Source organism: Onychomys torridus, chromosome 8, assembly GCF_903995425.1.
Source record: "Onychomys torridus chromosome 8, mOncTor1.1, whole genome shotgun sequence".
Classification (NCBI taxonomy): domain Eukaryota; kingdom Metazoa; phylum Chordata; class Mammalia; order Rodentia; family Cricetidae; genus Onychomys; species Onychomys torridus.
Window position 1 is genome coordinate 103873573 of NC_050450.1, and position 22865 is coordinate 103896437.

A 22865-nucleotide genomic window follows, 5' to 3' on the forward strand; every position below is an offset into this window, starting at 1 on the left:
GAGAAGCTGGGCGTGGCGGTGCAGGACTATTACCCTACCACACGAGACAGTGAGGCAGGACAGCTAGGAGCTGAAGGCAAGCCTAGGCTGTATGTCAGTATCCTGTTGCCAGGAAAAGAACATAGGGGAGTGGGAAGGGAGAAAGTGGAGAGGGATTCCAAGCTAGCCCTTCTCACTAAAAGTGTCTGTGTGTGGTTGACCTTGTTCTGTTTCTGTTTCTGCCCGCCAGATCTACAAATCCACCAAGTGCAACGATATGCAGCAGTCGGGTAGCTGCCCCCGAGGACCTTTCTGCGCCTTTGCCCACATAGAACGTATGTGCAAAGTCCTCAGCCCGGGGCCAGTCCCCTGTCTTCCTTTTCAAACTCCCCTAACCTCTGCTGAGGCTCAGGCATGGGGTCAGTCCCTAGCAGTGCCCTGTGCACAGGAATCTTTTTCTGGCCTCATCCCCACTGTAAGTTACAGTCCCCTAGTCAGTCTGGAACTGACCGTGAAGTCAGCTTCCAAGAGCCTGAGATAGACTTAGAGATTCATGCCCTACTGGGCACTGAGTCCCAGGCAAGACTGAGGCACCAAGCATTAAAAGCAACTTGACAGATCCCAACCAGCCACCCTGTATAACCCGTGAACATGGAGTTCTTCCCTACTGAGCATTGCTTGGTCCACTGGAACAGAGCCCTCTATCAGAAATAAGGTGGCCCCCATATGTCATTAAAGTTTTGGGTAACATGCTAAAGAGAGAGACAGACAGGTTAAATTAATTTCAGCGTTTTTTACTTAGTCAATAAAAAAAACGATATCATAGCTGGGCGTGGTGGTGCACGCCTTCAGGAGGCGGAGACAGGCAGATCTGTGAGTTTGAGAGGCCAGCCTGGTCTACAGAGCAAGATCCAGGAAAAGAGCAAAGCAACACAGAGAAACCCTGTCTGGGGGTTGGAGGGAGGGAAGCTGGGGTAGAGTGTGGTAGGTAACAGAGCACTTGCCTAGCATGCAAGAGGCCCTGGGTTTAACCACGACACTTTGAGAAAAGCAATCACACAGAAAACAAAATAAAACAAACAAACAAACAATATGGTATGAGGGCCTGAGACTGAGGCTCTCCGCAGTGGGCAGGCAGGAGCTGGTCTAAGGCAGAGCCCTCTCTAGATTTGAGTGTGGTGATGGCAAGTGAGAAGCCCTGGGCCACAGCTGCACGCTGTTATTGCTCTGTGTGTGTGTGTGTGTGTTGGAACTAGGGACCCTGGGTGTGGTGGCCCACACCTGCAGTCCCAGCACTCGGCAGGCATCCGGTGGCTTGTTGCTGCACTGTGAGGTAGCACAGGTCTAGAGGCTCCGTGTTCTGCTCCAAGCCTCCTCCATCATGAAGTGGGTGCTGGGCTGATGCCTGTCTCACCTGCAGATCAGGGCTCTGCTTCTCCTCACCCTCTTTCTAGGTTCAGCTCTGTCTCTGAGATGAGAGAGAATAAAGAGAGCTCTTAGAAGGAAACAGATGGAGGCTGCTTTGGGTACTGGACACCCAACTGCAACAGCACAGCGGAATGATTAATAGTTTGGGCTGTACAAAATGGGCTGGAAATGAGTTCTGTCTGTCTCCTATCTCTGTTATCTTCGAAGACTTAGCTGACCTTTCTGAACCTCCATTTCCTTTTCTATGAAGTGAAACCCATCATATTACTTGTATTTTGCAGTTAATTGTAGAAAATACAATGCCAATGGAAATAGAAACTTAATTCCCCGTGGTGGCAGGGACAAGTATGGCCTCCTTTAGAAGACAGGCAGGTATATATCTGCAGAGACAGTCCTGGCTTGGGAGCCTGCTGACCCCTATCCTCTCTTGCAGCGCCGCCACCCTTAAATGATGACATGCAGCCTTCCTCAGCTGTATCCAGCCCCACCCAGGCGGGTCCTGTTTTGTACATGCCATCTGCTGCTGGAGACTCGGTCCCTGTGAGCCCCTCCAGCCCGCATGCCCCTGACCTCAGCGCCGTACGTGCCTGTCTTAGGGAGTGGGTGGGCACATTGCCTGCCCAGGAGCAAGCTCCTGCTTCTCCTCTGCCCCAGGAGCTTGAGGCCCTGGTATTTGTCCTAGGGCTGAGGGTGGGGAGGTGGGGATGCATCTTCAGAGGTAGTAGTGATCAGCCTGGGCAGGGCTGGGATAAGCCTGTCACTACTGTCTGACAATCCCTTATGAGGCTTAGGAGTCCTGAGTGCTTATTGTTACCCCTTGACCACTGTCCTTGGAAGCAGGGTTGGAGGGTGGCCATTCCCTGTCCATACTGTGCCCACTGCCCACCACCCACCTGTCCCCTTGTGCAGCTCCTCTGTCGGAACAGTGGCCTGGGCAGCCCATCTCACCTCTGCAGCTCCCCGCCAGGCCCCAGCAGGAAGGCCTCCAACCTGGAGGGCCTGGTCTTCCCCGGGGAGTCCAGCCTTGCCCCTGGCAGCTACAAGAAAGCTCCTGGCTTCGAGAGGGAGGACCAGGTGGGAGCAGAGTACCTGAAGACTCTCAAGTGCCAGGTAAAGGGTGCAGGGGCCGCGGAGGAAACTGAGCTTGACCTTTTCTATGGGGCAAGAGTGGCTTAGAGGTGAGGCCTAGCTCACCAGTGGGAAGGACACTAAGAGCTAGAACTGACTCTGTCTTCAGGATCTGGCAGAGTGGATGCTATCGCCCTGCTTCACTGCTGAGGAGGCTGCACAGAGCCCCTCACACTCAGGAATTGTTTCTATGTTTCCTTTATAAATCAGTGTTCACTCTGCAAAAGGCCGCACAGCTTCCCCAGAATCATTGAGTCAGTCAGTAGGTACAAGATTGCCCCCCTTTCCTTCCCAAACTGATGCCTAATGCGATGACAGTGCCTGGGGCACCGGGACAGAGGGACAAACCTGTTCAGGATAGGAGGGCAGAGGAGGGCGGGGAGAGGATTTGTAAGTGGAGAAAGAAAGCTGGGAAGAGAAAAAGGGTTTGGTGTGATGGGTGACCGTGCTGTCGGTCCATGCCCTCCCCTGTATCTGCAGCCAGGTGGACACTAGATTTGGAGCTGCCTAGTACCACATCACTTCCTGCTCCCTAATTTTTCTCTCTCAGGCTAAACTGAAAACCCATTCGCTAGAGCCCAGGAGTCAAGAGCAGCCTCTGCTTCAACCCAAACAGGTACGGAGCCCTTGACTCCCATCTCTGCTTCTGGTGTCGCTGTGGGTAGGACAGGCACAGAGGCCCAGCTGGTATCAGCAAGTAGGGTACCAGTTTCTTCACAAACGAAGGCAGGACTCAAGTGGGCCCAGCCCCAAGTCCAGAGGGTGGGGGGTCCAGCCCTGAAGGTCATCCCCTCCTAGACTTACCCATTCACCAGGAATGTTTAGGGAATGTCTCAGTGTCAGCCCCATGCTCATCCCTCCCTCTACTGTGAGCCTGCAAAGGTAAGTAGCTAATGGCTTCTGTGTTTCACTGTCCACTACTACCACTCAACAAGGTGGACTGGGACAGCTAGCTCGGGCCTTTAAGGGGCTGGTTGCTTTGGCCCACCTGCCTGTGCTAGCCTCTGCCACGGCTTCTGTAGGCAGGCATCCCATTTCCTCCCCCACTCTCGTTGCAGGACGTGCTGGGCATCCTCCCTGTGGGCAGCCCCCTGACCTCAAGCATCTCTTCCAGTATCACCTCCAGCTTGGCAGCCACCCCCCCAAGCCCTGCAGGCGCCAGCAGCGCCCCTGGCATGAATGCAAACGCTCTGCCCTTCTATCCCACCAGCGACACGGTGGAGTCGGTCATAGGTAACTAGGCGGGGTTTGTTTGTGAGCCTAGGACTGGACCTGCGCTCAGACACAAGGGGTCTGAAGTGAGACTTGGATGACTGCACCCCATATTTTAGACATCTGGCTTGGGAAAGTCAGGGTAGACACCCTGAGCCCTCTGAGCCAAGACTAGGCCATGGAGCCTTTTCGTGACAGTTTTGCCACACAGCCCTCGCTTGTTTACTAGGCATCCTTGCACATCTGTCCTCAGAGAAGCTAGTGCCATGAACTGGGTGTGCTCAGTTGCAGCATGGGTGCTTAGCATGTGTAAGGCCCTGGGTGTGGTCCTCAGCACCAAGAGGGAAAAATCAGTGCCCCTTTCCATCATTACTTATGTTGCTCACTTTGTGCCAGGCTCCATGCCAGGCACTGGGGAATCAGGTGGTAGTATGCTGCTCCTGCCTTCTAGGAGAGAAACTGTACCTTCTCCTAACCAGGCCAGTTCAGTAAAGAGGCACTGGCATTTGTCAGGTATCTACTGTACATTGCTGTCCAAGGGCCCAGAGCTGCTAGTCCCAAGTAACTCAGGGTGAAAAACATGGCCTGGATATAAGGACCACACCACATACCTCTGTCAGACCAAGCTGCAACCTTGAATTCCACCATTTTTCTTCTTGAGATGGGATCTTGCTATATATATAGCCCAGGCTGGTCTCGAATTCTTGGTCCTCCTGCCTCAGCTTTCTGAACGCAGAGATCACTGGTACGCCATACCACACTGGACAGGGTTGGGTCTTGATTCCTCCTAAGAGTGTCAAAGGAGGCTTCAGAAAGAAGCAGCACTTGGCTGGACTTGGCAGCTGTCAGTCACCAGGGTTGGTGTGGGTGGAAGTGCTCAGCAGAGATACAGCAAAGGAGTAAATGAAGTAGTCAAGGTCAGGAAGCCTGGAGCCAAGGACATGGTCCTTGGGAGCCCACACTCCATTCTCTATCCCTAGAGTCTGCCCTGGATGACCTGGACCTAAACGAGTTTGGAGTAGCCGCCCTGGAGAAGACTTTTGATAACAGCACAGTGCCCCACCCCAGCAGCATCACAATCGGTACTGGGCAATGGGTGGGCCAGGACGGCCTGGGGGCGGGGAGGTCTTGGGGTTTCACCTGTACTCAAGGCTCGCCTGGCCCTCCCCGGCCCACCACTGGCTCTCTTATAGGTGGCAGTTTGCTGCAGAGCTCTGCACCCGTGAACATCCCTGGCTCCTTGGGCAGTTCGGCCTCCTTCCACTCTGCTTCTCCGTCCCCTCCTGTCAGCCTCTCCTCACAGTTCCTGCAGCAGCCCCAGGGCCCCTTGAGTCAGTCAGAAAACACATTTTTGGGGACCTCAGCATCACATGGATCTTTGGGTAAGGAAGGGACTGGATAAGAACCTAGTGCCTTGTAGCAAATTCCCTTGGCTGCTCTGCCCATGACACATCAACCCAGCTGTAGGTTGCAGCGAGGGTTTCAAGCTAGACATGTTCTCTCCCCATCCCTACATGATTGGACAAGTAGTTGGAAGCCAGGCCTCTGTCTCAGCTCCTTGTGCTATGGAATGGTGCAGTGCTTGTGAAGGCATATGCTAGGACAGGCTGGTCTCAGTCTCCAAGGTAAAGGGCTGCTCTTCAGTGCGGTTTTACCTGATTATACTAGTGTGGCACAGTGAGCACTGGCCTAGCATGTACCAGACCCTGGGTCTGATCCCCAGGGCCAAACACACAATCATTTTATCCATTCACCCAGAGCTCCTAGCAGCTGCTCACATCATCAAAGACCACCAAAGAGCAAAGGGAACAGTTAGACAGGCCCACCCAGTCTGAAGCTTTCCTTTCCTGGCAGGGACAGGCATCAGATCTAGCCCAGACTGCTCTTTGTCCTACTCAGCCTTAGAATAGAGTGGGTCTGAGTGATTTCCAGGTTCAATGGTAAGAAACACAGCAGGGAGACCTATAGGCTAGGCCACCGCACACAAGCACCCTTGGCTCCTAGAATGGAGCCTATGGTAGAACGTTCTCTGCATTCAGCACAGGCTCTTGTCTTTCATCTACAACTCCCTAACCCCACTCCCTAGCTATTCAGAGAGCTCCTAGGATGCTTTACCCCCAGTCAGAGAAGGGACTAAGAGCCTCTGAAGTTCTGGTCAGCCTAGGGGCCTCCCTTACCTCAGCCAGGAGTCTTCAGCACCTCCTCAATTCAGAAGAGGCTTCTTTGTTGAGGTTGTATACAGTTAAAACTGCTGTCTCTCTGGAGACCTCTCACCTGAGCTCTACCCTCTGGCTCTACACGTCCCCTTGCCGGTGACCCTCTGGCACGGCTACAGACGCAGGTGTCATCTAGAGATGCAGGTGTCTTCTAGAGATGCAGGTGTCTACAGACAGCAGCACACAGACACAGGGTCCCAGTCAGGTGACCGGGGTCTACCGTACAGGGTGCTCTCTGTAGAACCAACCAGCTCCACTATGAGTGGTTGGTTCCAGCATGGGGAGGGCAGAGACTGCTGCACACCAGCGTTTGTGTTGGTGGACTAGAGGTCTTCCTGCAGAGAGGTTCACACGGTGCACACTGCAGGTCTGTCACAGGACAAAAGCACTTCTCTTGCTGGCTCGCTCACTCTCTTTTGGTTTTTTGAGACAGGGTTTCTTTGTGTAGCCCTGGCTGTCATGGAACTCAGAGATCCACCTGCCTCTGCCTCCCGAGTGCTGGGATTAAAGATGTGCACTGCCAATGCCCTGCACTCTCTCCTTTTTTAAAAACAAGGTCTTATTATGTAGCACTGGATAGCCTCAAACTCAGAAATCTCCATGAAGTGTGCACCAGTGTCTTCTTTTTTCCTCAGTGTGCTGGTATTGCTCAGAGGGGGAAATGTCTGAAATCCAGCTCAGTTAGTGGAAAGGGAGCCAAGCAGAAGTCACTGGAATCATATATAGAGGTAGAAGGAAGCCAGAGGTAGATAAGGAGCTCCATGGAGCCAGAGGACAGTGGATAGTGTCAGCAGTGGCTGAGTGGGGGCTGAGGGGTAGGCACCTAGCTGACAGCAGGCTTCTGGAATCAGGTGATTAGGCTCTCCTGGTTCTCCTGTCCCATTAGTGGTTCTTGCTAGCATGTTCTTTGTCCTGCCTGCAAAACAACAAGAGGGCCCTAGCTTCCGGGCCCCCCTGTTGCAGTCCTCCCATCAAGGTGCTGGCTGGTGGCTTTTAGCCTATCTATCTGATCTTGTCCCACCTCTCACTGGGATGCAAAAGGAGGTGTGCAGTAGCTCAGCAATTAAGATGCCTTCACAGATTGCTGTCCCACACAGTCCTAAGCCCGCTGAGGTCACTTTAGAGATGAGGATACTGAGATTCACATGTAGTAGTAGATAACACCAAAGTTTAGACCTGACTCAGCCAGTGATACCGCCACATGATCTTCTCACATATTCACCCAATGTTCAGCCAGCCCCTGGCAGCCCAAGAGGGGCTGGCCAGGGCCTGGGCCTAAGCCCTCCACAGCTGATATTCCTCCCCTCCCTGGGGCAGGTCTGAACGGGATGAACAGCAGCATCTGGGAGCATTTTGCCTCTGGAAGCTTCTCCCCAGGCACTTCCCCTGCCTTCCTATCAGGGCCAGGGGCTGCTGAGCTGGCCCGGCTTCGGCAAGAGCTAGATGAAGCTAACGGCACCATCAAGCAGTGGGAGGAGTCCTGGAAGCAGGCCAAGCAGGTACTGGGCCCCACGCCCACCTGCAGTACCCAGTGCCTGGTGGCATCAAGCCCAAGCCCATCCTACACAGCAGGCATCGGGTGGGGGAAGCAGGGGCCTAAAGAACAGAACAGAAATGTGTTTGCCCTCCCCCACGTGGGAGGACTGATCTTGCCAGTCAGAATGTTACCGTGGCTGGCACCACAGGCCTGGGACTCCATATGGGAATTGTTTTTAGAGTGGCCCCAGGACCTCCTGCCTGTCTCTGCTTCTAGATTCTGAGCTAGGCCGTCTGTCCAGCTGCCACCAGCTGCCTGTGGGGATGCAGACTAGGATGTGAGCCCTGCCTTGTGCCCCTGTCATGCTAGGCCTGGCCCCTTCCCTGCATACAAAGGGAGGGTCTGCTGAGGTCCTGAAACCTTTGTCCTCTGCAGGCAGCAGTAGCCTTCTCTCCGCCCCTCCCCAGACAGCATGCCCAGCTTCCTAGCAGGCCCCATAGCCAGAGTGGTCCACACTGGCTCCTGGAGATGCTCTCTGGGAGGGGGAGGGGCGGGGACAAGGGAAGGGGCTGTCATGAGACACCCCGGCACATTGGGCCCACAGGCTTGTGATGCCTGGAAGAAGGAAGCGGAGGAGGCTGGTGAGCGAGCCAGTGCAGCCGGAGCTGAGTGTGAGCTGGCCCGGGAGCAGCGCGACGCACTGGAGCTGCGGGTAAAGAAACTGCAGGAGGAGCTGGAGCGGCTGCATGCTGGGCCAGAAGCCCCAGCTCTGCCAGCCGCCCCTGACCTGGAGGCGCTCTCCCTCTCCACCCTGTACTCGCTCCAGAAGCAGCTGCGGGTCCACCTGGAGCAAGTGGACAAGGTCAGCCCTGGAGGTCAGGAGTGGGGTGGGACCTTGAAAACCCAGTGCTAGGCTGTCAGTGATGCTCACCGGTTGGAAGATGAGGAGAGAGTGCCCTCGTGGAGAGAAGAAAGCAGCAGCGGCAGGGGCCAGTGTCCGCTCCCTGGACTGTTAACCTAAGCTTAGTCCCATCCCTTGTCGGTGCCTTCTCCGGTTCTCCATACTCCAGTAGACATTCCAGAGTGGCCAGGCCACAGGTGCCTGCTGGTCCCTAAGGGTGGCTTGCCTAACAGAAACAGTAGGTTTTTCCTCTAAGAGCCCCTCAGCAATGAGTCAGTCCCCTTGGTGTGTCCCCTGAGCCTCGTTGTCTTTCTTGGGTGCCTAGGGTAAGACCACATATGACAAGAGGCATTAACCTCTGTGCCAACAAAAGCCCAATGATGGGCTGCCACCCAGCTGCCCCTCCGCCTGGCCATTAGAGCTGGAACAGCAGGTGGAGTTGGGAGCTGAGCTGCTCTCACTGGCCAGTAGGATCTTGTGCGTGTTGAGCTTTGGGCTCCAAGGATGCTGAAGTGAGAGTCAGGAGAGCTGCTTGTTCAACTCAGTGCCAAGCAGGTGGCAGAGACCACTTCATTACCTCAGTGTCGTATTTCCCACAGGCCGTGTTCCACATGCAGTCGGTGAGATGCCTTAAGTGTCAGGAGCAGACCCGGGCAGTGCTGCCGTGCCAACATGCTGTGCTGTGTGAGCTCTGTGCTGAGGGCAGCGAGTGCCCTGTCTGTCAGCCTAGCCGGGCCCATGCCCTCCAGTCGTGACCCTGCAGACCTGGCCCAGCTGGGCCCAGACCTTTTCACCTAGGACTTTTTAAAGTATATATATGTATGTATGTATGTATGTACGTATGTATGTATATGTATATGATTATGTACATGTATACATTTCTGTGTGCGGGTGTGCGTGGTGCCAGCGTGTGCACAGTGTCTGTGTGTATATCTGGACATAGATATAGACACACACTTTAAAACAGATTTACCAAGCACTTTTTAAAGAAAAGACTATTTTGCAGTCCATTCCCCAACCTTCCTGCTCAGAGACAAAGTCCCCTCTTTTCCCACTGGCCTTTTGGCAGTGAATATGTTTTTGTCTCTTTTTTTATGTAAGAACTAACTATTTTTAACTTCTTTCTGGGGCCAGAGCATGGAAGGATGGGAAGTTGGAAGGGCAGGCTCCGTTCACCCTGCATTCCAGGCCAGGGTCTATATCACAGTGTGGACTCAGGTCCCCAGTTCCCAGCTGTGAGGGCTTCAGGGCCCAAAGCTCTAAAGCCAGCCTAGCTCCTGGGTTTACCAAATATATTTAACCCTGGGGACAGCCACGGAACTGGCAGGCCAGAGCTGCAGGCTAGCCCCTCCCACACGTGGGTCCTAGACCTAGTTCTGTCTGTCCCTCGGGATCTTGAAGTCTAGGCCTCTCCTTGATCAGCCTCTTTGGCCCCACAGTCACCTGCCAGGCTGGCACTGCCCTCCCTGTCCCTGCCTCCTTCCCTCTGGCACATGGCTGCAGGGCCGGTGGCTCCCTCCCTCTGGCAGCTAGCAGGGCGATTGTTGGGAGGAGTGCAGTCTGAGGACCAAGGGGGCTCAAGCCCTGCCCTTCTTGCTGGGAGGAGTTGTGTGCATTCCGTGGTGCTCTTTGAGTGCAGCTGACGTACTGCCGTTCCGGGCAGACGCCTGTGTGCGTGTGTGTGCGTGCCTGTCCAATGTATATTGTGTTAGCTTCAATTTTAAGAATTGTTATGTACAGAGATGCAGTGGAATGGGAAAGCAGAGTGGGCAGAGGGAGGCAGCCCTGTTCCCAGCACTGGGTGTCCAGTGGCTATAGAGGGCTACAAAAAAATCTGCCCCAGCCCAGGCCCCTCCCTTGGGCTCAGCACGAAAGGGCTTTCAATGAATTAAGTGAAAACTTTCTCCTTTTTTACAAAAATGCAAAAATCAACAAACTTATTGGAAATAAACTATGACTTGCAGTGGCTTGTTTATGTGGGGGAATGGGTCAACAGATGAGAACATCCAGACTTCCAGGAGAGCAAGAGCTCTCCCCTGGCTCCTGGAAACATCCTGCAGTGTGAAGAGTCAGCTGAAGAGACCTAGTTCCAGTTCCAGAAGCAGCCGAGTGTCCCTGAGCCCGGCCGAGTGCGGTCATCACTGTGGAGACCTGTTGTTCAGTGTGGTGTGTTGATGTTCTCCACAAAGTAATAGGGACAGGAAGGAGGAGCATGTTACTGAGGGAGTCCCTGCCTCCTTCCCACTGAGGAAGTATCCTGCCTTAGGTAAACCCTTTTACCTTGTTCCCCACCTGACTTTCTCCTGAGTATGAGAACACACCTAAGCAGGATGCTCTGCCTGGCCTCAGCTGGCCTTACCACGTACTTGTCAGCGTGTGCAGACTAACTTCACCAGGGTCAAGTTTGAAGACCACTAGCCCTGAAGCTCTGACTGCCAATGTTCAGGAGACCCTCCACACACACACTCTGCTGTCCAGAGCAGCTACTCAGCTTCATGGTCCCCTCCCCAACATCAGACCCCTGTCCTGGGCAGCAATCATAGTAACTGCCAGGTAATCTGTTCAAAGGTGGCTCAGCAGCTAAAGGTGTACACCACAACGTCTGACAGCCAGAGATTGATCTTGGAACCCGTGGTAGGAGAGAGCCACCTCCCGATACACATACTGACTACTCCAGGACTGCTCAGGTGTCAGCTTACTCTGACCTCTGCTTAGTGGTCACAGGGGCTCTGGGGGTGAGGTGGGGGCATACAGTGTATTCTAAGGAAGAGGCAGGCATGCAGGGCCTGATATCTTCCTGGGCCCACTGGGAGCCTACTATAGATTTTCTGAGGGCAGTGGCTAGTGTTTTATTTTTATTTTCACTAAGAACATTTCTAGGTAGCAGGTGTTGTCTGAGGGAGGAAGCCCACTCTGTAGACAGCCAAACTGTCCTTTCTGCCGCCGTCCATCTGTGCCAGCTCTGCTTCCTGCCAGCTCTCACCTCAGAGCCAGAGTCTCTTCCCACCTCCCTCTAGCAATGGCTACCCTCCTCCTGCACCAGGGCGACTTTGACAGGATCTTCTCTCCCTCTAAAGTCTGCCCACAGCCCTGATCCCAACTGTCTGGGCCCCAGTAGCTGGAACTGGCAGTTCCTGAAGGCAGATGGCTCTAGACAATACCTTACCGAAGCAGCTTTTTCAGGGGGAGGAGCAGGGATGGGAGATGCTCCTCTGTGCTGGAATATGGCAGAGAACACCCAAGACCAGGGCAAGAGGGAAGGACAAGAAATGATAAATATCCAGGTGGTGGTGGTGCACATGTTTAATCCCAGCACTCTAGAGACAGAGGCAGGCAGAGCTCTTGAGTTCGAGGCCAGCCTGGTCTACAGAGAGAGTTCCAGGACAACCAGAGCTACACAGAGAAACTCAGTCTAAAAAAAAAAAAAAAAAAAAGGATAAATACTGGTCATGGCACTCCATCACCAAGGGCTGTTCTGGCAAGAACTCGAGCCCTTCACCTCCTGGCTCTCCCTGTGTTACACCAGGATGAGGGGCTTCCCTCTGTCAGGAAGAGCCCAAGCTTTCTTTCAGGCTTTACTTCCACTGCTACTGCCCTAGATGTGAGGCATGCTGGGAAGCCTGCTTGGCTCGCTGCCTCCTCAGCTTTACAAAGGCCTGGGCCTCTCGATCGCTCTTCCGGCTCTCTAACAGCTGCAGAATTGGATCCCCTGTGTAGAGAAAGGTTTGAGGGTCAAACCCCTGGTTAGAAAATAGCGCTGTTCTGCCCCTACGCCAACCTTGGAAATTGTGGACACACAGTCACAAACTTGACAAACAGTGCTGGAAACATGGCAGGGTTGTGACTACTGCCTTTTTTGTTTAAAACAGGATCCAGCTGTGTGTGGTGGCACATGCCTTTGATTCTGTCACTGAGGAGGCAGAGGCAGGTGGCTCTCTGTGTGTTCTTGGCCAGCCTGGTCTACAAAGTGAGTTCTAGGACAGCCAGGGCTACACAGAGAAGCTCTCAAAAAAAAAAAAAAGGACAGGGTCCTTACTATGTGGCTCTGGTTGGCCTCAATCTGACAGAGTTCCACCTGCCTTGGGTGCTGGGTTTAGAGAGGTGTGTCATCATTAGATAGTTTAGAGTGTCTCATGACACAGAGGCATAGGGGCCTTCCTATTATCAAACTTGGCCTGCACCGCAGGATGTGTGCCCTGCACAGAGATCCAGGCTCCTTGTCACAGGGACTAATTGGTTTCCCCACCAGAAGTCAGATAATCCTTCCCAAGCTTGAATTTCACTGGCCTCTCCAGTAGAGCAGAGACTTCCTGAAATACTCAGCAACATGAGCCATGGTGCTTGTTCTACTGGCTTCCAACTCCTAAGAAGGCGTCTCTCTAGAGACCATGCCAGAGAGCCCTGCCATGGGACTCAGGCCTACCATTGGGTGCAGGGTATGTGAGAAGCAGGCGAGTCTGAGGTGCTTCACCAGGCTCTTCACAACCAGTCAATCCAGGCACGTTGCAGAGTGGCAGGAAGGCCTCCCCCTCCAGGTCATCCGCTCCCAGTGTGTCGTGGTCCAGCACAGTGAGCAGGAGGCATGCCCAGGCTTTTTGGCATGGCTCAGCAGGCACCAGGCTGGCAGGGAGTCAGGGGCTCAGTTAGTTGCCTGCCTCACTCAAATCTGCCATCACCAGTCCCTCCCAACATATCGGGTACCCTTTGCTGAGAACAGCAGTTGGACCTCAACCTGGTTCGTCTCTGTCACAGGCTATAACACCCACTCTGATCATGGGCGGATTTAACAACAAGAGGTCCTGTGGCCCCAAGGCCCATCTTCAACAAAGAGCAGATACCCAAGGTACCCTATCGGATACAGCATCCTTCCTGAATGCCTCAGTATTGGGTGGGAATCCACTCCCTTTCTCCCAGGGAAGCAAACACCTGTCCCAAAGACTCTCCCTCAGGCCCAATGTCATCTCAAGTGCTCCTTAGAGGAAGCAGGGGTTATGAGGGAGGAGAAAGGGGGAGGGACTGAGAGATGAGGAGGGACTCACAATTCAAAGGTCTCATCAAAGAGTGGGTGAAGTTCCTTCTTATGCTTCTGGGTCTCCCTGGGGGCCAGCTCAGGGAATTCATGCCTGGGTTCCAGTGTCAGCTGAACAAAGGGGTCACTGGAACCTGGCAAGTGGCCCATGGGGGGTGGTTGCTGACTGAGTTCCAGCCACCACCACACCCCACACTACCCCCTCCCCACAGCTGTTATCCCTTAGCCCCTCCTGGTAACTAGAGGAAATGGGTGTAGAGCCCCTGCTGAGCCTCTAGGGATGCTAGTGAGGAGAGGTCTAGGGAAGTGTCCACTCACCATTGGAGTCCAGGGGCAGCAGGCTAGAGGCACTGAGCAACTCTACACGAAGCTTCTGCTCAGAGGCTCGGTAGGAGGCCTTGATGGTGACAGCACCCAGCTGCTCAGAAGTGGTTTCAGCCTGGCATGGGATTGCACGTAGGGATCAACTGGGAGGGAGTGGGGGAAAGGCCCACTATGCTCCTCAGTGGGAGCTAGGCAGGAGGAACATCTCACCTGCTGCTGGATTCGGCTACAGAAGTACTTCTGGATGAGCTCCCGGCTGGAGGCTGCCTGCAGTTCCAAGTCCCTCTGCAGAGCCTGGAACAGCATGTCAGAACATCACCTAAACATCTTCGTGCCTGCCCACATTGATGCCGTGGGCAGGCAGAGAGGGGAAGATGTGATCGGAAGTGCTGGGGCCCTAGGGCCACAGAAGATCCCATGGACCTAGGACAAGATCCTGAGGCAGAGGTATCAGATGGCCGACTCTGGAAGTATAATCTCCCTGATGCAGGTATGTAGGGACCCTGTGCCTTGAAGGACACTATATTTGGATTATTTATTTCCTGCCAGCATCACAAAATCTGTAATAGTTTTGAATAAGAGGCCCAACTTAATATTGCACTTGGTTTCATGAGTTACATAGCTGTTCCTGGATACAGGTAAATACAGAAAGACAGGTTCCCTGCCTTGACCTCCTAACAGGGGCTTCTCAAGGGACCCTAACAAGGCCCTGAGGTCATTCCCCACACTGCTAAGACTCTTACCTGGAAAGTGGCTGTGTTCAGGGCTTCTGGTGGGAGACCACAGCCCTCAGCATGGAAGCAGATCTCCAGGTTCTGGGAAAGAGAAAAGAGATGACTCCAGGCACTCCCAGGGCTAATATCCTCGCAGCTAGTACAGTTACCTGAAGGGCTGCCTTCAGTCTGCTACAGGCCAGTGATGAGCTACGCTGTGAAGAGGCCACCTCCACCAGCACCATGAGTGTGTGGGTCCACAGCAGGGTCAGAAGGCTGGCCAGAGGCAGACGGATGCCGGACATAGGACAGTACAACAGGGGAGGAAGAGAAGATGCTCTTAGAAAGGGGAGCCTCAGGAACCCAGGCTCACTCTGCCTCCCTTCCACTAGTTCCACATGTGAGGCTCGGGCAGAGCTGACAGATGGTGTGCAGAGGAAGAGCTCCTCCCAGAGTGGAAAGGGGGCAGGCCAAGGAGTCACCAATCCTGTCCAATATGTCTCTTAACCTCAGTGGAGAACCCTCTTCAATGGACCACAGGCCTCCAGCAAACCACTAAAGAGTGGAGGAGAAAGCTGGACCTCAGGATGAGATAGGATTGCGGCGCACAGCATGGGTAAGGAGAAAAATGACAAGACAGACTGACAGCCTCCTGAAATTTAACATGCACCACTGTCAGCTAACAGGTCCTCTGTCCTGATGATAGAGGAGGCCTGAGGTGGGGGGATCCGCCCAGGGGTACAACACTCGCCTAGTATGTAGGGAAGGAGGCCTTCGTTTAAAGTAGTGAGTGAACTCAATTAACAGCATCAGGTACTGTTCTAGATGTTTCTGAGCAAAGCTCCTGTCTTAGTGGAGAGTTAATTCTCACTTATGTGAACAAATCAAACAAACAAACAAAAACACTCAATAAATAGCATAAAGGAGCCCCAGCCTCCAGGGGCCCAGCTCCTGCTCAGTAGGAGGCGAACAGAACTCTATGAGGAAGAGCCCAGCTGCCAATCCACCTGCAGGCAGCTGAGGCTCTGGACCAGCACAGGCCTGCCTACAGCTCTTCATGTGGCTCATTCACTCTTCAGGAGAGGCTGGGACTGTCATCATGGGCATGGTAACCTGGACATCTTGAAGCCATTAAAGAGGAAACAAGAAGCTGGAACCTGAACCTAGGTATCCAAAACCCATATCTGGGACATGCCAGAAACAGTCAGAGGCCCTGAGAATGGGCCCAGGCCTGGAAGGACACAGGGGAAAGCTTGCCATGCTCAGAGCTGGGCAGAATGGACAGGACCAATGAGAAGCAGTGAGCTCCCTGCCTGCAGTTGTTTAGATCCTCCAAAGAAAGTCACCAAAGGGATTACCAGCATGCCAGCCACCAACCCATGAGCACTAAGGCCTTGGAGACATGGGGCAGAGGGCAGTGCAGGTCAGGGACTGCTGCACACCTGTTGAAGTTCTCCTGGACCAGGTTGGTGTTCATGTAGCGAAGCTCCACCTCCAAGAATTTCATCAGGGGCAGAATGGCCTAGGACAGACCAGAAGGACATACATCTCAGGCCTATTTTAATCCCGACCTCACTCACACTGTCTTGACCATCCCCATCCCCTGGGTAGGGAACAAAGCCAGGCTTTTGTGTGGTGGGTATTATAGTGTCTGTATTAGCTGCTCACTGCCTCCTGTCTTTCCATCCCGGTTGCTCTGTCTGCTCCAACCACACCATCCTCTGCATCCTATAGACCTGCTCAGCACAAGCCTCCTCAGGACCTCTGCTCTTCCTGATCCCTCTGCCTGAAATGTCCTTCCTCTAGGCATCATCACAGATCCCTTTCTTGCTTCCTGTGGGTCTTGACTCAGCTGTCACACTCAGAATAAGGCCTTCCCTGACCACTATCGAAAAGCACATATCGCCGGGCAGTGGTGGCGCACGCCTTTAATCCCAGCACTCGGGAGGCAGAGGCAGGCAGATCTCTGTGAGTTCGAGGCCAGCCTGGTCTACAGAGCGAGACCCAGGAAAGGCGCAAAGCTACACAGAGAAACCCTGTCTTGAAAAACCAAAAAAAAAAAAAAAAGGAAAGAAAAATACATTTCCCAGCCCACCCCCTTCTGTTTTTTTTTTTTTTTCCCTTTGGCGCTTATCATTACCTAGCGCACTATATAAGTGTGTGTGCAAACACGCACATGACTGGATGTGTGTTGATAGTTACAGTTACAATTATGGCTGCACTTAGCTGTCCATCATCCCCTCAGAGCAGAAGCCCTAGGAAAGCCGGAGTTTTGGGTCACACTGACTTAATACCAAGTCAGTATCTGGAACTAAAATGTGTGTTTACTCAACATTTGATGAGTTAATGAATAACTTCACCCCCCTCAAACAATTAGGGATACACTCTCCCCTTTACACATGAGGAGCTTGGGGGGCAGCTGGTGGGCATAACAGGGCAGCAGAGATGATAAGCCGTGGGAAGGATGTGTTCCCAGACCTGTGTGTTCCTAGGGCTACAAAACAGAGCTGAGCCTCCTGAGGTTACCCTATACCCATCAGTGCCTCCCTGAGCATCCAGGGAGTACATCGAGGACCGTGGAGACATCACACCTGGGTCTGACTGCCTCAGAACCTTCAACTCCCATCTACCTAGGCTGTTCTCACCACCCCAGTGCACAGAGTTGGCCCAGAGGTGAAGGTCAACAAACGGAGTGGCTACTCACATCCTCAGGCAGAACAGACTCCTTGACACCAATGAGTTTCTGAATGTGTGTGGCAATGCCCACCTCCAACTGGGGACACAAAGCAGGGAGACAAAGGGAGATGGAGCGAGGCTTGAGTTTAGATTTAGGGTCAGGGGGTAGACATCAGCTCAGGTCCTGCTGAGGAACGGGGTAGGCAGGGTCCCCGGGAGATCAGACAGTACCTGCTCAGCCAGGGTGCGGACGCCAGTACGGATCTCATGGCCCAGCCCGGCCAAAGCGCCCTGCAGCTGAGCATGCAGTGTGTTCTGCAGCTGCCCCTGCTCCAGCACGGCGCCGACTCGCTGCTCCAATGCCTCCCATGCCAGCTGAGTGGGCAGCTTGTGGATGACCAGCCGCAATTGCTCCATGTTGTTTACCACCACACACAGCTGGGGACAGTCACAGGCACAGGGATGCAGGCCTTCTCCAACAGCACCAAGACAAACAGATCCACCCCTACCCTGGCCAGCCCCTCAGCCCCAGCCCTGGGTCTTACCATGTTGGCTGCCTGGCCCTGGTCCTTCTGACCTGCAGACAGTTCACGGGCCCGGGCCTTTATAAGGCTGCAGTAAACCAGGGCTAATCGGCAGGTGTCCTAGGGTGAGTGGATCACAGGGGATGGATGGATGGGTGGATGGATGGATGGGTAGGTGGGGCTCCCAAATGGGTCAATAGAGGAGGAGTCTCAGAGTTAGACTCTTAGGACTTTAGGATGCTATGTGAGGGGGCTGGTGATGGCTAGTTGTTTGAAAGCTTGTGAGGAAGTGGGTAGGGCAGAAGTGACCTGTCCTAAGAGGAGGGGGGGATGATGGGAAGACACCATACCTCCACAAATTTGACAGTGATCATGAAGGCTTCCTCAGGGTCTGGCCAGTCCAGCTGCTGGGCAGTATGGCTAATCTGGGCAAAGCAGGTGGACAGATCCACAGCAGAAGTGCTATGCTTGGTCAGTTCACCTAGGGGCACCAGCTGGGGAAGGGGAGACACTTAGACAGAAGGTTCAAGGCAGGCAGACACAAATCTCCCAACCACCAAGCACAGAGCTGAGTGCAAGCTGCCTGGAGGATAAAAGCAAGGTTCCACCACTGCCCCTGCAGCCCAAAGCACCCTTAGGCACAGGACACCCTTTTGAGCCTCAGGATATCAGGAGGCCATATTTTCCACCCAGCTGGCCTGAACAGTGCCCATGAGCTGTTCAGAAACAGTTAGAGGCTTCTACTGGCCAGGAGGTCCCAGCAGAGAACCCAACCTCACTCCCAAACCTAGGACCCCCCCCCCCCCCCGCCCCGCACCGAGTCCATCTGCACAGCACGCTGCACCCGCTCCAAGGCAACACTGTAAGTCTTCTGAAGCCAGGAGGGGATGGCTGGCTGGAACCATCGGTGGAAACCATTCAGGGCCAGGACTCCATTGCTGGGGAGAGGAAAGGATTAGCCTGTGGAAGGCAGGGGCTGGCCTTGGGCCACAGCTCTTGACAACCCTTTTCTGTCCTGCATGCCTGAAGCCCACCTTCAAGCCACTAGTTGCCCACCTGTCTGAGGGGACTGGGCCCAGCTGGCAGAGCTCCTTCAGGGTGACATAGAGCTGAAATAGACTTTCTCCCATATCTGGGGAAACAAGGTTGCCCACTGCCGCTGTGTGGTCCTGTACCCTCTTGGCCACCTACAAGGAAAAGCTTGTTGGACAGGGCTGCAGAGCTGGACAGAGGGGTGGCTCCTAGAGATGGCAGAGGGTCTCACCAGCCACTGCAGCTCCTGGAAGGCCACGGAGAAGAGGTCTATCTTGAGGACACTGGAGGAAAGATAGTATGTGTGATGGTGGTGCCCACTGGGGTCCCACAGGCCCGTCAGCTCCAGACCCATAGCCGCTCACTTGTGGAAAATCTTGTTCCATGTGTGACGGCACTGGTACAGATCACCCATAACGTCATGGACCAGGCTTAGCAAGGCCTTGCCAGCCTCCAAGATGCCCTGGGAAGGATATGGGTGGTTGAACAGAGGTACAAGGGCAGACACCACATACTCACCCTCAACCCCTGTCCCAGAATCTACCTGCACCATGGGCTGATGATGCTGCTGCATCAGGTGAAACCATTCAACTGTGCCCATCTGTTGGAAGACAAGCAGGGAGAAGGGGTGAGTGAGCTAAGGGACATGACCCCACCCTCACCCCAGGGAAGACACCTACCCGCAGAGCCTCAGCAACTAGCTGGGGCAGTGGAACACTTTCTGGGCACAGCTCTCCAAAGGCTTTTGTCTTGCACATCTGCACCAAGACTCTGGAAGACAGAGGGCTCTGTTCAGGGGCCGGCCACCCTACTCCTACCCAACAGGTGTTCTTGACCCCCTGCCCACAGGTGTCACCCCTGCGTGCTCATATCTGACCCCTCTGCAGAAGCAAAAGCAAAGGGTAGCCACTGACCTGAGGAGGGACTGCAGCCTGGATGGGGAGTCAGAGACAGACAGGGGAAAGACGGAGCGGAACTTCCGGATGAGGGAGAGGCCATAGGCCAGCAGGGAGGTGAAGGAGGTGGCCAGTTCCTCCCGCTGCAAAGCCAGAAAGACGTTACAGGCCACGGCCCTCCAGAGCCCTGCCTGCCCTCCAGGGCCCTGCCGTCCTGCTGGCACCACTCACTTGTTCTTCCTTGAGCCGGCCCTGGATCCACTGGTACTCAATGCTGGTGATGGGGTGCAGGAGACAGCTGCTGGGGAACTCCAGGCTCTGGTAGAGGCGGCTGTAGGCCAACCATTGCCTACAGAGACAGGAAGCCTTCAGCAGGGCCCAGGAAGGCAACATCTCCCTACTCTATCCACCAGTAGATGCTAAACCAGTGGCTGATAATATGACATGTAGGACCTCTGTTCTTTTCTACTGATGCTTTTCAAGTCATCTGACTATTTTTGTAGGTTTGTTTTTTAAGAGAGGGTCTCTTTACATATCCCTGGCTGTTCTAGAACTCACTTTGTAGACCAGGCTGGCCTCGAACTCACTGAGCTCTGCCTGTCTGCCTCTGTTCTCCAAGTGCTGGGATTAAAGGTGTGCGCCACCACTGCCCGGCCTCACTTGACTCTTTCCTTTCTTTTTTTCTTTTTTTGGAGCTGAGGATCGAACCCGGGGCCTTGCACTTGCCAGGCAAGTGCTCTACCATTGAGCTAAATCCCCAACCCCCTCACTTGACTCTTAAATTGTGCTTTGTCTGGTTAAAACTTCAGAGCGGGCCAGGCAGTGATGGCACATTCCTTAAATCCCAACACTCAGGAGGCAGAGGCAGGTGGATCTCTGAGTTTGAGGCCAGCCTGGTCTACAGAGTGAGTTTCAGGACAGCCAGGGCTACTTGGAGAAACCCTGTCTCAAAAGAACAAAACAAAAACACTTCAGAATAAGAGAGGATGAAGCACACCTTTAATTCTTCAACTCAGGAGGCAGGTGGATTGTAGTAGCTACATACAACTGCAGATAGTGGGATGTTCTATATGTCAAAAATGTTGCTCTGATTGGTTAAAATAAATAAAGTGCTGATTGGCCAGTAGCCAGGCAGAAAGGATAGGGTAGGCGGGTAAGAGAGATTTGTCCTGACTGTGAGCCAGGCAGAAAAACTCTACCTACAATGGATCTCTTTGGTTAGAAGACAGCCTGGTCTACACAGCAGTTTCTAGGCCAGCCAGGGCTATATAGAGAGACCTTGTCTCAAACAGTAACAACAACAAAACCAAAAAATCCTTCACCATTTCTGGGGCCAGTGGATGGCTCAGTGGATAAGAGTACTTGCACCAGTTGGGGCTAGAGAGATGGCCCATCAACTAAGAGCAATGGTGGAGGACCTGAGTTTGGTTCCAGCATCCACATCAGAAGGTTCCTGACTATCAACAACTCAGGCTCCAGGGGCTCCAGTGCCCTCTCCTGGCCAGTGAAGGCATCTGCCACATAGGTGGTATATGATCACACATACACATAAGTAAAATAATTCTTAAAATAATGATGTGTGTGTATACCCACATATGTGTGTAAAGGTATGCATGTAAGTGTGTGTATGTGTGTGAAGGCCAGAGTCAAGGGTCTTCTTCAGTCTCCTAAACTTTCCCAAGTAGACTAGCATGCTGTCCCTGCCTCCCCTGTGCTGGGATTTCAGGCATGTCAAGCCACTCCCTACTGGGTGCTGGGGCTTGAACTCAGACCCTAATGTTTGCGGGAGCGAGCACTTTACTGACTAACATCTTCTCTCTCAAAGGCAACTATGAGGCTGAGGATGACCTTGAACTCCTAATCCTCCTGCCTCCACCTCCCAAGTGCTGAGACTACAGGTGTGAACCGTCATGCCTGGAGAAAGCCTGGTGGTTTCTTGTTTCTTTTGAAAAGGCAGGTTTAGAGTTTTGCACCCATGGCAATCATCAACTGGAGATTCCCTCAGAAGTATAGTGGGAGACTAGCAGGGGGTGACTGAGCTAGATGAGGTTAGGGTGAAAGCCAGAGCAACCAGGGACAGGCTGAGGTCCCTACTGGAACAGCTGCTGCTTGCATTAAGTGCCTAGATCCTGAGAGGGAACTGACACTCACTGGCCTTATCTCCACCCCAGCTTCCTCTTCAGGAACACCCATCTGCCCAAGAACGCCCCCCCTCTGTTTTTCACCCAAAGACCAAGTCATAGCCAGGCCCCAGGTGGCATTCTGATCTCACCCCCCTCCTGCCCAGCACATGGTGTGACCATTCTCCTCCACTCCACACAGGCTGGCATGCAATCATTCATGAGTGCTCCTTCTTGGCATTCCCAGGAGCTGACGTAGCTCAGGGAACATGATGGCCTGTGAAGATTTGTTGCCATTTTTAGAGTTTCGGTGTTTATTTTTTTGAGACAGGGTCTCACTGTATAGCCAAAAGTGGTCTCAAGCTTGCTGCAATCCTCCTGCCTCAGCTTTTGAATTCTGGGATCGATTACAGACATGTACCACCAAGTCATTTTAACATCAATTTATCAGCTATTTCTTGCCATGAGCCTGTGACATCGGGAAATGGGACTGCTGAAGAGGGCGAACATAAAAGCCCAGGACGTGAGAGACCTTGGGGCAATGCTCAAGGAGGAGGACCGAAGCTGGGGTGGTGGTGCACACCTTAAATCCTAGCACTCCGGAGGCAGAGGCAGGTGGACTGTGAGTGAGGCCAGCCTGGGCTACAGAGTGAGTTCCAGGAAAGGTGCAAAGCTACACAGAGAAACCCTGTCTCAAAAAACCAAAACCAAACAACCAAACAAACAAAAACACAGTTTGGACCTGAGAGCACACTCTTGAGAGCTGCCCTTTGACCTGTGGGTGGGTGGGGCAGGGCAGAAAAGGTCCCCTAAGGGTTCTGAGCAGGGCTGTGTACTTACGCCATGGACTGATGAAAGTCTGACAGGTCCTTCTGAGTGGCATGGAGAAAGAGGATGGTGGCACCCTGGGGACTCAGTGACGCATCCCAGGAGGCACTGCCAGCCTAAGGGAAGTAGTAGAGGGATATCAGGACCTGACAGGAGGCCCTGGTGGTATTCAGTTCTGGCAGACAGCCATACCTGGTGCTGGGTGACTTCATGGGACACCAGCTGCTGCAGGAGGTGGAAGTGTACAGTGTAGCTGGGCTGGGAGCGGCTGGCCACCGTGGCTCTCTGCAATAGTCAGCAGGGCTGTGAGGACCCCAGGCCAGATACAGCTAGCCCTCTCCAAAGCAGGAAGGCTACCAACTGAGGAAGACGCAGCCGCTAG

The 22865-nt window shown here is 53.7% G+C and overlaps 2 protein-coding genes across 4 annotated transcripts in view; one reads left to right on the forward strand and one right to left on the reverse strand.

Annotated features, from left to right (window-relative positions):
* Nucleotides 1-10297, forward strand: part of Unk (unk zinc finger) — a 34690-nt gene extending 24393 nt beyond the window's left edge. Inside the window, exons 7-16 of one of the 2 annotated variants that reach the window (XM_036196763.1) lie at nt 230-314; nt 1841-1986; nt 2317-2517; nt 3086-3151; nt 3594-3768; nt 4728-4829; nt 4941-5129; nt 7281-7462; nt 8045-8302; nt 8941-10297. In XM_036196763.1, coding sequence (XP_036052656.1) covers nt 230-314; nt 1841-1986; nt 2317-2517; nt 3086-3151; nt 3594-3768; nt 4728-4829; nt 4941-5129; nt 7281-7462; nt 8045-8302; nt 8941-9096 — 1560 coding nt within the window. In that variant the 3' untranslated portion in view covers nt 9097-10297. The remainder of the gene's footprint in view (nt 1-229; nt 315-1840; nt 1987-2316; nt 2518-3085; nt 3152-3593; nt 3769-4727; nt 4830-4940; nt 5130-7280; nt 7463-8044; nt 8303-8940) is intronic. The other variant, XM_036196762.1, reaches the window with a different exon arrangement.
* Nucleotides 10298-11793: 1496 nt separating this feature from the next.
* Nucleotides 11794-22865, reverse strand: part of Unc13d (unc-13 homolog D) — a 15401-nt gene continuing 4329 nt past the window's right edge. For both annotated transcript variants that reach the window (XM_036196997.1, XM_036196998.1), the window contains exons 11-32: nt 22676-22768; nt 22496-22599; nt 19767-19884; nt 19554-19678; nt 19320-19410; nt 19184-19240; nt 19005-19102; nt 18872-18923; nt 18664-18794; nt 18425-18545; nt 17958-18101; nt 17629-17727; nt 17315-17521; nt 17112-17180; nt 15850-15929; nt 14578-14683; nt 14438-14509; nt 13905-13988; nt 13689-13809; nt 13381-13504; nt 12765-12961; nt 11794-12050 (exon numbers count right to left, since the gene is read on the reverse strand). In XM_036196997.1, the coding sequence (XP_036052890.1) occupies nt 11929-12050; nt 12765-12961; nt 13381-13504; nt 13689-13809; nt 13905-13988; nt 14438-14509; nt 14578-14683; nt 15850-15929; nt 17112-17180; nt 17315-17521; nt 17629-17727; nt 17958-18101; nt 18425-18545; nt 18664-18794; nt 18872-18923; nt 19005-19102; nt 19184-19240; nt 19320-19410; nt 19554-19678; nt 19767-19884; nt 22496-22599; nt 22676-22768 (2415 nt within the window). In that variant the 3' untranslated portion in view covers nt 11794-11928. The remainder of the gene's footprint in view (nt 12051-12764; nt 12962-13380; nt 13505-13688; nt 13810-13904; nt 13989-14437; nt 14510-14577; nt 14684-15849; nt 15930-17111; nt 17181-17314; nt 17522-17628; nt 17728-17957; nt 18102-18424; nt 18546-18663; nt 18795-18871; nt 18924-19004; nt 19103-19183; nt 19241-19319; nt 19411-19553; nt 19679-19766; nt 19885-22495; nt 22600-22675; nt 22769-22865) is intronic.